The sequence below is a fragment of the Pistacia vera genome, unplaced genomic scaffold, assembly GCF_008641045.1.
Source record: "Pistacia vera cultivar Batoury unplaced genomic scaffold, PisVer_v2 Contig540, whole genome shotgun sequence".
NCBI classification, from domain to species: domain Eukaryota; kingdom Viridiplantae; phylum Streptophyta; class Magnoliopsida; order Sapindales; family Anacardiaceae; genus Pistacia; species Pistacia vera.
In genome coordinates this window covers 73883-89231 of record NW_022196380.1, presented here as the reverse complement: position 1 = coordinate 89231, position 15349 = coordinate 73883, and the positions used below count along the sequence as shown (strand labels likewise).

Genomic DNA, 15349 nt, shown 5'->3' with positions numbered 1-15349 from the left:
CGATAACAAAAAATTACCACTGTAGTCGCTTAAGCGATTTCGGATCGCTTAAGAGATCTTGACTCTGCCTCAGGCAAGATCGCTTAGCGATCTGAAATCACTTAAGCGCCCAAGAGCAAACTGAAAGAATCTCTTAAGCGATACAATATCGCTTATTATATCTGTGATTCTGCTTCGACAAGATCGCTTAAGCATCTGAAATCGCTTAGCGACCAAGAGTAACTTTCAATTGCTTAAGCGATCCTTGTATCGCTTAAGCGATCATGAGTAAAACATTAATCGCTTAACGATACAAATGATCGCTTAATCGACAGTACAAGCAATATTCCCAAACAACATACCTTTTCTTCATCGGCCTCTTCCTCGTCGCCGAATCCTCGGACAACTCCTCTGGCCTGAATTCTCGCCGACTCCTCCTCCTGGCTTGAATTCTCGCTTGCCTCCTCGTCTTCAGAACCGTTTGCCGATTCTTCCCTCTGTTCTTTGTGCCGCCGGCGTCTCCTCTACGTGTAGACCATCTTTACAATCGGTTGATCCACCAGAGCAACCATTGAACTGCTTGCGCCACCGAATCTAGGATTCGAAGTGGCGTTGGGTTTTCCTCCTCATTGTGAGTGTCAGCCATGGTTTTGGATTGAATTTGGTGTCAAAGGTTGCAGTTTCGATCGAAATGTGGACTGTATCGCCGGAAATCGCACAAATTCCGTTTAGGGTTAAGGAAATCGATTTTAGGGTTCAACAAATCGATCGAAAATCGCAACTATATCGCCTGAAATCACACTGTATTCGGTTTAGGGTTCAGAAATTGATTTTAGGGTACAAATTTGCAGGTTCGATTGAAAAAAATCGCAGTCTCCTTTGGTTCAAGAAAGCTTTTTGCCCTAATGAATTTCGATTAGACGAGGTGAATAGGTGGGCTTGTTTTGAGAAATTTCAAATTTTAGAAACTTTCATTATTTATGATTCGGCCTATATTGTTTTAATCTTGTCAGTTTAACCTATTTTACGTGTTTAATTAATCCTAATCATGTCACGTCATCTTCTCTAAATTAAAAAAAAAAGAAAAACAGTTTCAAAAACCATTTTCTTAAATCGAGACTTGATGGCCGGGCAGCTAAATTTTCCTATGCTGCTTGTGAGAAAGAATGGGAGCAAGTGTTGCATTTGGTCGTCCGATGATGCTGTAATTAAATCTCCAAACGACAGAAGACTTTACAGAGTAATACAACTTGAGAATCGACTTTGTGCTTTGCTTGTTCACGATCCTGAGATTTACTCCGACGATTCTAAAACCCTAGAAAACACTCTAGATGAAGAAGACGAAGACGAAGAAGAAGGAGCGTCTGATTTTGCAGATGAAGACGAAGAATCTGAAGAGGACGAGGATGAAGACGAAGACGATGAGAAAGCAGAGAAAGGAAATGGAACTTCTTCTCAGACTAAGAAGGTACTTAGTTTTTTTCTTAAATCAGATTTTCAGTTTGAGTTTTTAAATATTGAATTGGAAGTTCTAATTTTAAAATTTGTAGGCAGCTGCAGCAATGTGTGTAGGAATAGGCAGTTTCTGTGATCCTGTTGAGGCGCAAGGACTTGCTCATTTTCTAGGTTACGTCTTGTCCTTTATTTCTGTGCTTATTTTTTGGAGTGTGTATGGGTTTAATTAGATGAGATTGGTTTTATAATTTGCAGAACACATGCTCTTCATGGGGAGTACTGAATTTCCTGACGAAAATGAGGTCTGTTTGTCTAAATTATTTTCTATGGGGGTGGGGCTATTTGCATCCTATCAAAATACTCTACATGCCCATTTTATTAAATGCACCCATCAATAAATTTTTTAAAATGATTTGTTTACATCATCTACTTCATTTTTATACTGATTTTATGTTGTAATTGTGAAAATATTTTAATTGAAAATCTAATTTTTAACATTTTTCAGTGAGTGTACTTAGGAAATGGGTGTGTACAAGTACTCTGATTTTTTTTTTTTTTTTTTTTTCTAGAGCAAAATCAGTTTTTTAGAAGCATTTGTTTCAGGCGGCAACCAATCCTACTGAAGGAGAAATTAGTAGTCAAGTATACGTAATGTGTTTGAGTCTGACAGTTTCGTTTGTTGTTCAATATGCTGGATTTTTATATTGATTGAATCTCATGTTAGTTGCATTTCGATGGTCTAGAATGTTATGCATATTCAGCTACTGTTATGTATTTGTTAATTATTTAATTGTGTTTGGTAAGATGATTATCATTCGTCCAACCAGTTTGACTCTATTCTGTGCTAGTATGATAGTTATTTGTCCAAGCATGGTGGCTCATCTAATGCGTATACGGAAAGTGAACATACCTGTTACCATTTTGAAGTCAAAAGAGAGTATCTTAAGGGTGCATTGATGAGGTAAATGCTGATTTCTTTATGCATAGAGTTTCGATAACCAAAGTCCTCTTGCTCCTTGTAATGTTTTTTGTTCTAATGAAGCGTGGTTGAAATTTTTTTTTTAATGCATCATGAGGTCGGTATTATCATGTTGTTGTTCTGCCTTATTATTATTATTATTATTATTATTTTTTGGCTATTTCATATTAATGTGAACAAGATGAACTGCTGTTCTTCTAGAAAACAATTGTGAAACTGATGTGGATTTTTCATGTTTTAGCTGAATTTCTTCTTCCTTTCCCTACATCTTGATCAACATTCATATTTTACCTCTACCTGATGTATCATCCTGAGTAATAAATGGGGGTATTTGTTATTTATGTTGCTCTTTTTGCTTTAGCAGGTTTTCTCAGTTTTTCATTTCTCCGCTTGTCAAAATGGAAGCTATGGAGCGAGAGGTACTTGCTGTTGATTCAGGTATACTACTCTCATTGAAAACTATTGTTCTTCTATATTGAAACGGAATTCAGTTTTCACTTACTTACATTTTATAACTTAAGTATGTAGCTGACATATTCTTCATTGACTACTATGTGAACCAAAATGAGCAGAATTTAACCAGGCTTTGCAAAATGATGATTGTCGTCTTCAACAACTTCAATGCCATACATCTGTAGATGGTCACCCTTTGAACAAATTCTTTTGGGGTAAGCTTGCTAGCTTCCATTTTGTGATCATTTGTTTAAACTGTTTATATGAAATGCTGTTTTCCTTAAATGTAGGGAATAAAAAGAGTCTGGCTGATGCTATGGAAAAAGGGATAAATTTGCATGAACAAATTTTGAAATTGTATGGAGACTATTACCATGGCGGACTCATGAAGCTAGTGGTCATCGGAGGAGGTAAAATTTTGGTTTTCTGTATCAATGCACTTAAACTGATAGTTGTCATGCCTTGTTGTGCATGCTTTAAGTTTTAAAGTGATGTGGTGAAATTGAACTGAAATTTCTGAGAGGTGCTAGTGCATTAAATAAATCTTGCCTGATAATATTGTTTGCAATTTTTGCAGAACCTCTTGATATGCTTGAGAGTTGGGTTGTGGAATTATTTGCTAATGTCCAAAAAGGTTCTGGCGTAAAACCAGAATTTTCTATTAAAGGGCCCATCTGGAAAGCTGGTAAACTGTATAGATTGGAGGCAGTTAAAGATGTTCATATCCTTGACTTAACATGGACGCTGCCATGTCTTCGTCAAGACTATCTGAAGAAATCTGAAGATTATATAGCCCACCTCATGGGACATGGTAAGATTTTTCCTGTGTTGTGGATAATTATATCCAATATAGGATTTGCATGTATGCAAAAGAAGGGAAATGCTGATTTCTTTTATATTAGCATTATCTTATATGCTTTCTATGTCATTCTGATACCTTGCAGTTATGTGCTCTTAAAGCAATTCTATCATTATGACTTCCAATTATCATGGAGCTCTCAGTTCCTTTATCTACATATTCACCTTAGATAAAAGAGGTTCTCCTAATTATGCTTTCCTTTGTATGGATGTGTCCTAAACTTAATGCGTAAACTTTTAAACTTAACTGGTTACTGTTCATAGGAAAGAAGACCTATTTGTTGATGCCGTAATTCACACGAGGCAACTTTGTATTGGAATTTTGAAGGGGCAACTTTTCATTGGAGCATAAGATCTCAGTAATGGGAATTAAGTAAAAAGAAAAAACTCAAAACATTTATTTGATTAGCCTCTTATCGTCTCTTTGTGAATGACATAGCTTTCTAGAATGATCTCTGTCCTCATTTAGATGCTTTCCAGGGTCTCTCTGCCTTAATCAAATTCATTTGAGTTTATATCGCCGGCCCTATGATTTAGCTTTAATAAACTCTGAGTACAAAGTTCATATTTTTCAGAGGGCAAAGGAAGTTTGCATTCGTTTCTTAAAGCTAGAGGATGGGCAACTTCTATTGCTGCTGGGGTTAGCGATGAAGGAATGCATCGATCTTCTTTGGCATACATCTTTGGCATGTCTATACACCTCACAGATTCTGGGTTGGGAAAGGTAATTATTATCTTCCATATCATGATCCATCTAGTTCTCTTTGTTGCACTGTAACTGTTTTAATGTAGAGCTCAGGATACTCTGCTAGATTAATTATCAAATTCTTCTAGATGATGATTTGGCTTACACATGTTTGCTACTTGAGAACATGTCTTTTCTTTCTTTCTTTCTTTCTTTTTGTGTGTGTATGTGTTTGATGGATTGTTTTTGCCTCGCTAATGTGTTGTTTGTTCATCTAGAGTGCATGTTTCTGAATAGCATGTTTAGGACTTACTAGGTGTTGGTGCTTTATTTATTCTATGTTGCAAGTTTAGGTCGTGCTAGGGTCTTGGTGCTTTGTTCGTTTGACTACCATTTTTACCTGCCTTGGAATTGCTGCAAATTGGTGCTTTGACTACTATGATATATAATGTATGTAAACTATGTGGTTTTGTGTTGGATTTTCTTTATGTATCTAAATTTGTGAATTTATTCGAAAATAGCTCATGCATCTTTTTTTTTTTATTGTGCTTTCTTTTACAAGTTCTTTTTAACTAGATTGTGTTCCATATTTTGCAGATCTTTGACATAATTGGATTTGTTTATCAATACCTTAAGTTGTTGCGTGAATTTTCTCCCCAAGAATGGATATTCAAGGAACTACAAGATATTGGTAACATGGAATTTAGATTTGCAGAGGAGCAACCGCAGGATGATTATGCTGCGGAGCTTGCAGGTGTTACATTGTTTATTTTGTTCACTTGCATCTGGTTCTTTTTGGTTTGCTAAATCCGAGGTTTAAGGTGTTAATAATTTGATTATATGATTGATATACCTCGGATAAAGGCAACTTTCATGGATTTAGAAATGTTATTGAGGTCTTTGCTACTCGCAAATCTGAGAACTTAACCATTCGTGATATTAGTGAACATTTATTTTATAGCTGTTTATGCTAGTGTGATAAATGCCAACAATTTAGGAGTATTTTGATTTATTCCATATTACAGGTTAGAGTATGGTCATTGACCTTAATGCTTTTCAATAGTGTTTTAATTAACATGAAAAATTTTCTACGTGGTATACATTAGCATCCAAACATCTAATCTTGTTTGGATTATGTCATTTCTCTGTACTTAACTAGGGGTTATTATTTTGTCATTGCAGCGAATTTACTTGTTTATCCAGCAGAACATGTTATTTATGGGGACTATGTGTACAAGGAATGGGACAAGGAAATGATAAAAAATTTACTGGGTTTCTTCACTCCAGAAAACATGAGGATTGATGTTGTGTCAAAATCTTTCAAGAAGTCAGAAGGTAAATTTCTAGAACGGTCAATTTTAGTATATGTTTTTATTGCATGCCTAGAAATTTTTAGGATGTGTTACATTGATGAACACACACGTGTTCTCTAATTAGATGACAATCTGAAGTTAACTTTTTATTTAAGTGATTGATGAAACATTTGCTTCACTTTGTAAATGGTTTCAGATTCCCTTTATGAGCCTTGGTTTGGGTCACACTATACTGAGGAAGATGTTTCCCCATCTTTGATGAAATTATGGAGGGATCCTCCAGAAATTGATGCATCATTACAACTGCCCTCAAAAAATGAGTTCATTCCATTGGATTTTTCCGTTCGAGCTAATAACACATCTGATGGTCCTGGAAATGTATCTTCTCCGATATGTATAATTGATGAACCATTAATCAAGTTTTGGTACAAGCTTGATAATACTTTTAAACTGCCTCGTGCAAATACATATTTCCGCATAAATCTGAAGGAGGCATATGATAATGTAAAGAGTTGTCTTTTGACTGAATTATTCATTAACCTTCTTAAAGATGAGCTGAATGAGATCATATATCAGGTAGTTACCTATCTTTTGTCATAAATTGTGCTTGTGTGTAAATTTTGATTTTTGTTTCTGGTAATTCTCCTCCTGAGCTAATCATGCCAAAGCTTTTTCTTTTTTCTTTATTTTTTTCTCAAATATTTTTTATATATAAGTAAAGCTGTAGTGTCCCATGGCCTTAACTGTGGAATGAGAGATACATTTGACATCCCACTGAGGAAAACTCAGAACAATCTGTGATGAATTGAAGCCACCAACAGATTCCAGTGTTTTGGCCTGTTAAAACCAACATCACGAGCATAGGAACTTCCACTGCCCACCAATATTTTCTTTTTAATTGAATTTGATTAGTTGCCTTCCAATTTGATTCCCCTGTTTTTCAATTTTAATTGATTTTCAACATTTTGCCGTTAAATTTTGAGAATTTTATAGTATACTTTTATTTTTGGATAACTTGGAATCCGTTACAATTCACACTACTGGTACCAGCCCTTAGATTAGGCACTGGCTATGTTGAATCACTCACAAGTTTTAAACTATTTATTAGTAATGGTCTCAATTCTTGTATTCTGCTGTTGTTGGATATTAATATCAACTTCATTGGATGCTTTCTGTCATAATGCTGATCTCTATTTTCATTCAGTTTCTGACCTGGACATTTTGCATTAAGTTTTAGATACATGTATGGAATTTTAGGTTTCTGCTTGACAAAAATTATCATTTTCTTTGTCTCCAGGCTAGTGTTGCCAAGTTGGAAACTTCTGTGTCTTTCTTCGGTGACAAGTTGGAACTGAAGGTTTATGGCTTCAATGATAAGCTTCCAGTTCTGTTATCTAAGGTTTTGGCAGTAGCCAAATCTTTTTTACCGACTGATGAACGTTTTAAGGTAAATGTACTTTGTCTTTTCTATCTATGTACTTTTTCCTCATATTCCATGTGCTCTGTTTTATGATCATTTTCTTAGAAAAACTCCGGGAGGTGGGTTCGTATATTTTAATTATTTGCATGATCTGAAGAGTATTTATCTGCTTGAATACTGGAATATGTATCTACAGGTGTCCATTTTAGTGCAAACAACATGCAAGCTAAGAAAAGCAGCAGTTTAGTTAGTTTCCCATGATTGATTGTATAATAACTTTGATTGGATTGTAAACTGATTCTTGATATTAAGTATCAATTAAAATGCTGCAATGAACCTCTGGATTTTAGTCACTCTAACTGTATATTAATAAATTTCATGCTGCATTAAATTTGAAGTTTATTTGCTGGTTTTTGCTCATATGTTATAAAACTGACGTTGAAATTACCAGGTTGTTAAAGAAGATATGGGGAGAACTCTGAAAAATACCAATATGAAGCCTCTAAGTCATTCATCATATTTGAGACTACAAGTTCTATGTGAGAGTTTCTATGATGTGGATGAGAAGTTATGGGTACTAAACGACCTGTCTCTTGCTGATTTGAAGACATTTATTCCCAAGCTTCTTTCCCAGGTATGCGATGCTTGATGATTAGCATTTATGTGCATCAGTTTGCCAGATTTTAATAACTGGCCAGAAATTTGAAGGCTTCACACCATTATGTGTTTTAAGCTTAGGACATAATAAGCAAATAAAAGTTGAAGAACTGGAAGTAGGCTGCTACTATTAATGTTGAAGCATATGGTAAATGAAGATACACCTACACCAACCATAGGATATGTAGTTCAAAATCAGAATTGTTCAGTAAAATGTTTTTTTTTTTTTTTTTTGGTCAATCTGCCTTTGGCTCTTTGAAAATAGTTTTAAAGAAGACTCAGGCAGGGACAAAATCATGAGTTAATATATGCCAAACACTGACTCAGTCTGGGAGCAGTCAACTCTCCTTTTTCTATTTGTCTCAGTTTTGAAAACAGCTATGTTGGATCTTTGGATTTGGTGGTATATCACAGATTCTGGGTTGGAAAAGGTAATTATTATCTTCCATATCATGATCCATCTAGTTCTCTTTGTTGCACTGTAACTGTTTTAATGTAGAGCTCAGGATACTCTGCTAGATTAATTATCAAATTCTTCTAGATGATGATTTGGCTTACACATGTTTGCTACTTGAGAACATGTCTTTTCTTTCTTTCTTTCTTTCTTTTTGTGTGTGTATGTGTTTGATGGATTGTTTTTGCCTCGCTAATGTGTTGTTTGTTCATCTAGAGTGCATGTTTCTGAATAGCATGTTTAGGACTTACTAGGTGTTGGTGCTTTATTTATTCTATGTTGCAAGTTTAGGTCGTGCTAGGGTCTTGGTGCTTTGTTCGTTTGACTACCATTTTTACCTGCCTTGGAATTGCTGCAAATTGGTGCTTTGACTACTATGATATATAATGTATGTAAACTATGTGGTTTTGTGTTGGATTTTCTTTATGTATCTAAATTTGTGAATTTATTCGAAAATAGCTCATGCATCTTTTTTTTTTTATTGTGCTTTCTTTTACAAGTTCTTTTTAACTAGATTGTGTTCCATATTTTGCAGATCTTTGACATAATTGGATTTGTTTATCAATACCTTAAGTTGTTGCGTGAATTTTCTCCCCAAGAATGGATATTCAAGGAACTACAAGATATTGGTAACATGGAATTTAGATTTGCAGAGGAGCAACCGCAGGATGATTATGCTGCGGAGCTTGCAGGTGTTACATTGTTTATTTTGTTCACTTGCATCTGGTTCTTTTTGGTTTGCTAAATCCGAGGTTTAAGGTGTTAATAATTTGATTATATGATTGATATACCTCGGATAAAGGCAACTTTCATGGATTTAGAAATGTTATTGAGGTCTTTGCTACTCGCAAATCTGAGAACTTAACCATTCGTGATATTAGTGAACATTTATTTTATAGCTGTTTATGCTAGTGTGATAAATGCCAACAATTTAGGAGTATTTTGATTTATTCCATATTACAGGTTAGAGTATGGTCATTGACCTTAATGCTTTTCAATAGTGTTTTAATTAACATGAAAAATTTTCTACGTGGTATACATTAGCATCCAAACATCTAATCTTGTTTGGATTATGTCATTTCTCTGTACTTAACTAGGGGTTATTATTTTGTCATTGCAGCGAATTTACTTGTTTATCCAGCAGAACATGTTATTTATGGGGACTATGTGTACAAGGAATGGGACAAGGAAATGATAAAAAATTTACTGGGTTTCTTCACTCCAGAAAACATGAGGATTGATGTTGTGTCAAAATCTTTCAAGAAGTCAGAAGGTAAATTTCTAGAACGGTCAATTTTAGTATATGTTTTTATTGCATGCCTAGAAATTTTTAGGATGTGTTACATTGATGAACACACACGTGTTCTCTAATTAGATGACAATCTGAAGTTAACTTTTTATTTAAGTGATTGATGAAACATTTGCTTCACTTTGTAAATGGTTTCAGATTCCCTTTATGAGCCTTGGTTTGGGTCACACTATACTGAGGAAGATGTTTCCCCATCTTTGATGAAATTATGGAGGGATCCTCCAGAAATTGATGCATCATTACAACTGCCCTCAAAAAATGAGTTCATTCCATTGGATTTTTCCGTTCGAGCTAATAACACATCTGATGGTCCTGGAAATGTATCTTCTCCGATATGTATAATTAATGAACCATTAATCAAGTTTTGGTACAAGCTTGATAATACTTTTAAACTGCCTCGTGCAAATACATATTTCCGCATAAATCTGAAGGAGGCATATGATAATGTAAAGAGTTGTCTTTTGACTGAACTATTCATTAACCTTCTTAAAGATGAGCTGAATGAGATCATATATCAGGTAGTTACCTATCTTTTGTCATAAATTGTGCTTGTGTGTAAATTTTGATTTTTGTTTCTGGTAATTCTCCTCCTGAGCTAATCATGCCAAAGCTTTTTCTTTTTTCTTTATTTTTTTCTCAAATATTTTTTATATATAAGTAAAGCTGTAGTGTCCCATGGCCTTAACTGTGGAATGAGAGGATACATTTGACATACCACTGAGGAAAACTCCGAACAACCCGTGATGAATTGAAGCCACCAACAGATTCCAGTGTTTTGGCCTGTTAAAACCAACATCACGAGCATAGGAACTTCCACTGCCCACCAATATTTTCTTTTTAATTGAATTTGATTAGTTGCCTTCCAATTTGATTCCCCTGTTTTTCAATTTTAATTGATTTTCAACATTTTGCAGTTAAATTTTGAGAATTTTATAGTATACTTTTATTTTTGGATAACGGGGAATCCGTTGCAATTCACACTACTGGTACCAGCCCTTAGGGTAGGCACTGGCTATGTTGAATCACTCACAAGTTTTAAACTATTTATTAGTAATGGTCTCAATTCTTGTATTCTGCTGTTGTTGGATATTAATATCAACTTCATTGGATGCTTTCTGTCATAATGCTGATCTCTATTTTCATTCAGTTTCTGACCTGCACATTTTGCATTAAGTTTTAGATACATGTATGGAATTTTAGGTTTCTGCTTGACAAAAATTATCATTTTCTTTGTCTCCAGGCTAGTGTTGCCAAGTTGGAAACTTCTGTGTCTTTCTTCGGTGACAAGTTGGAACTGAAGGTTTATGGCTTCAATGATAAGCTTCCAGTTCTGTTATCTAAGGTTTTGGCAGTAGCCAAATCTTTTTTACCGACTGATGAACGTTTTAAGGTAAATGTACTTTGTCTTTTCTATCTATGTACTTTTTCCTCCTCATATTCCATGTGCTGTGTTTTATGATCATTTTCTTATAAAAACTCCGGGAGGTGGGTTCGTATATTTTAATTATTTGCATGATCCGAAGAGTATTTATCTGCTTGAATACTGGAATATGTATCTGCAGGTGTCCATTTTAGTGCAAACAACATGCAAGCTAAGAAAAGCAGCAGTTTAGTTAGTTTCCCATGATTGATTGTATAATAACTTTGATTGGATTGTAAACTGATTCTTGATATTAAGTATCAATTAAAATGCTGCAATGAACCTCTGGATTTTAGTCACTCTAACTGTATATTAATAAATTTCATGCTGCATTAAATTTGAAGTTTATTTGCTGGTTTTTGCTCATATGTTATAAAACTGACGTTGAAATTACCAGGTTGTTAAAGAAGATATGGGGAGAACTCTGAAAAATACCAATATGAAGCCTCTAAGTCATTCATCATATTTGAGACTACAAGTTCTATGTGAGAGTTTCTATGATGTGGATGAGAAGTTATGGGTACTAAACGACCTGTCTCTTGCTGATTTGAAGACATTTATTCCCAAGCTTCTTTCCCAGGTATGCGATGCTTGATGATTAGCATTTATGTGCATCAGTTTGCCAGATTTTAATAACTGGCCAGAAATTTGAAGGCTTCACACTATTATGTGTTTTAAGCTTAGGACATAATAAGCATATAAAAGTTGAAGAACTGGAAGTAGGCTGCTACTATTAATGTTGAAGCATATGGTAAATGAAGATACACCTACACCAACCATAGGATATGTAGTTCAAAATCAGAATTGTTCAGTAAAATGTTTTTTTTTTTTTTGGTCAATCTGCCTTTGGCTCTTTGAAAATAGTTTTAAAGAAGACTCAGGCAGGGACAAAATCATGAGTTAATATATGCCAAACACTGACTCAGTCTGGGAGCAGTCAACTCTCCTTTTTCTATTTGTCTCAGTTTTGAGAACAGCTATGTTGGATCTTTGGATTTGGTGGTATATAGAATAGAAGCAAAAGAAATTGGTTGTTAAAGGAGGTAGCACAGTTGACCTTTTTAGTTCTTATTCCCTGGTTATGGTTTCCCTCAAGGCAAAAAGATGGCACTGGTTTTCAGTGTCTTTTGGCTGTCAGAAACAAATTTCTAAATCTGGGAGTTTGAATTACAAGTAACAGAAACTGTGGATTGAACCCTGAAAGGACAAGAAAAGATGGAGCCTTGTATTAATTCGATTAAACATTCTTACTTCACGAGCATCTGTAAATATTATCGCTTGGAAAGGTTACATTGCTGTTTATCCTAATGAAATTTTAGTTGTAGGCTTTAAATTACTAACAAAGCTATAAGATTGAAATGTATGTGGTTAGTTTCTTTTGCATAACTCAAAACATAAATGGAATTTAAAATATGGAAGAAGAGATGAATGGGAGAAAAATGTGAACTTCGTTTAGGGGCTTCTAATAGGATAAAGTATCATTTGTGGGGTGGTCTACAAGTATCTTTAACCTTACTGTCTGTTCTTTGGTGATTATTGCTTTATGCCATGCAATCAGAGATATAAGTCAACCTAGTTTGTTAATTTTGGGGCCTCAGGTTTTATTTCTTTTAAATAAATGATTTTCAGTACAAACTGTTCTTATTTCCACACTACTCACTGCTTCCCATATATATTGTACAGCTGTTTATTGAGGGAATTTGTCATGGCAATTTGTTGGAAGATGAAGCAATTCATATATCAAATATATTTAAAAGTAACTTCTTGGTAAAACCAATTCCAGTTGAAATGAGGCATCAAGAGCATGTAATATGTCTTCCTTCTGGTGCCAACCTGGTCAGAGATGTCAGTGTGAAGAATAAGTGTGAAACAAACTCTGTTGTTGAGGTAGCTGAAAATGGTCAAATTATTCCTTTAACTTTTCTTTAGGCTGCCTTTTATCTTTTCATTCCCATTCTTCATATTTCTAATTGGTTTTGATTTTGGTTTTGCATTGCAGCTTTATTTTCAAATTGAACAGGAAAATGGGATTGAATCAATAAAATTGAAGGCTTTGGTAGATCTTTTTGATGAAATTGTGGAGGAACCATGTTTTAATCAGCTGAGGTGATTTTATATAATACTGAGCATTTGAAAATGAATCTTTTTTTTTTTCTTTGTTTTGTTTTGTTTTTTGATCTTTTTGTTTTTTGTTTTTTTGTTTTTTTGTGTTTTTGTTTTTTTTTTTTGATTTGTGAATATCAATATTATTTTTCTTCAAAAGGGATGTGGGTTTTATGTGATTAATGTACCTAGGATATTTCTTGAGCCAGAAATTTGTGTCAATATTTTCCTCTACCTCCTCTAGGATAGACACGTAAGGAAAGGCGAAGAAGATTGGAGTAGTACATAAAGAATGGTTTTGAACAATATAAAATGTCTTAGATTGATCTAGCTACTTAAATTGCATTAGAGTTCCCTAATTTTGATGATGTATATAATTTGTTTGTTTCTCTCTTTATTCAACCTTTTGGGAGAGTGTGATATGTTGGGGAATTAACTGTTAGTGACATGAACGGACAATTTCTTTTCTTTGTGTTTGCTGAAATTTCTGTCTCTGTGTGGGAATGTAGGACAAAGGAGCAGCTTGGTTATGTTGTTGAAAGTAGCCCACGTATAACTTACCGTGTTTTTGGGTTTTGCTTTTGTGTTCAATCTTCCAAATACAATCCAATTTATTTGCAGGAGAGAATTGACAACTTCATAAGTAGCCTGCAAGAGTTGTTGGTAAGTGCATTTTTTTTTTTTTTTTTGTTGTTTTCTGCAAATACTGCTTGCTTTCAAAACTTTTGTTATCTTCTATCGTCAATTGATGGCTTTCTATTGATTATGTTCTTAATGGTATTAAGCTTTCAACATTTTAAAGTTAGAAGCACAGGAATGTTCCGTGGTTTAATCATGAAGAGAGATTGTTGTGCTTAAAACAATATACTCAATTGTATTTTGAAATTTCAGATTGCTAATAGTAAAATAGTCTGAATGGGCAATATCTGGCAGAGACTTGAAAGCAGGATTTGAAAAATTTTAATTTCAAGAGTAGTCCTTTCGTGGCTGAATTTGGCTAGAATTTATAGCTGTCTTGCTGATTCTAGCAATTTCTATCAGTTTTTCTGTTGTTTGCTCCTGCTTTAACAGGCCCTTTTTGGTTAACTATGCCGGATCTTTCTTTATTAATATTCGTGATTTATGAATAGGTGCTAGAACTGTTGCAGTTGATTCCGTAATTGATAACTTCGCATGATAAATACTTAATATTTGATTCATAAATTCTCTGATTATGGTGTATGGCATTGCAGGAAGGGCTTGATGATCAGTCCTTTGAGAATTACAAAAGTGGTTTAACAGCAAAGCTACTGGAGAAAGATCCTTCCCTCACATACGAAACCAATCGATTTTGGAATCAGATCATTGATAAAAGGTACAACACATCTGCTTTAGGTTTGGTGTAGACTTTAGTTAAAAGTTATTAATACTTTAGGCCATGCAATTAAATATCTCTGGACATGATGCGATTATTGATGAAAAAATTAGAATGCTTATAAAAGGAGGTAATAGGTTTTGCAGTTTTCACATAGGTACGAAGAGTGATAAGTATTACATAGTTGTGTTTTTCCATATCATTCCATTCGTAATCTTATTAAAGGCTCTTACCTAATATGTTGTTATAAATCTGTTAATCGTTGGTTTCTAGGTATATGTTTGATCTGTCACAAAAGGAAGCAGAGGAACTCAAAAACGTAAACAAGAATGACATTATTGAATGGTTCAACAAGTATCTGGTGCAATCATCTCCAAAGTGTCGGAGACTTGCAGTGCGAGTATGGGGTTGCAACACTGACATGAAAGAGGCTGAAACTCAAGCAGAATCTTTCCATATTATTAAAGACCTCAAAGCCTTTAAGACATCATCTAATTTCTATCCAAGCCTTTGTTGAGACAAATTAGACTAAATTATTTAAACTATTCAGGGCCTGAGATATCCAGGATTGAAACAATATTCCTTTATATTTTTTATTCCGAAAGAAGAATTAAAATTCATAATGATAATCAAAGTATCAGAGATAGAGATACATTCATGTAACATTAGAAATGTGTTGGTACAGAAACATTAACGAAATTATTATTCCAATTCACAATTTTATTATATTTCTTTTACCTGGAGGATGTCTGTTGCACTGCTTTATGCCTAGCTTGATTGTTTATGCAAAGAAGCTCTTTGCGTATTTGAGCAATGTTTTAAAACCTTGTCTGGCCCGTCGGTTCAACCGGGAACCGACCTCTAAACTGGGTTGGGCCACCCTAAAAACCTGGGGTATGCATTCATTCGG

General features: G+C 34.4%; 1 protein-coding gene across 1 annotated transcript; it reads left to right on the top strand.

Moving 5' to 3' along the window:
- Positions 1-1102: 1102 nt before the first annotated feature.
- LOC116107576 (nardilysin-like) lies at positions 1103-15176 on the top strand. The gene is made up of 19 exons (XM_031393841.1): positions 1103-1447; positions 1530-1605; positions 1690-1736; positions 2283-2395; positions 2778-2851; positions 2986-3081; positions 3157-3276; positions 3444-3677; positions 4300-4448; positions 5007-5163; positions 5592-5744; positions 5919-6298; positions 7020-7169; positions 7594-7776; positions 12666-12869; positions 12982-13088; positions 13595-13748; positions 14318-14439; positions 14713-15176. The coding sequence occupies exons 1-19, from the start codon at positions 1103-1105 to the stop codon at positions 14954-14956; spliced, it is 3108 nt and encodes a 1035-aa protein (XP_031249701.1). The 3' UTR covers positions 14957-15176.
- Positions 15177-15349: the final 173 nt, after the last annotated feature.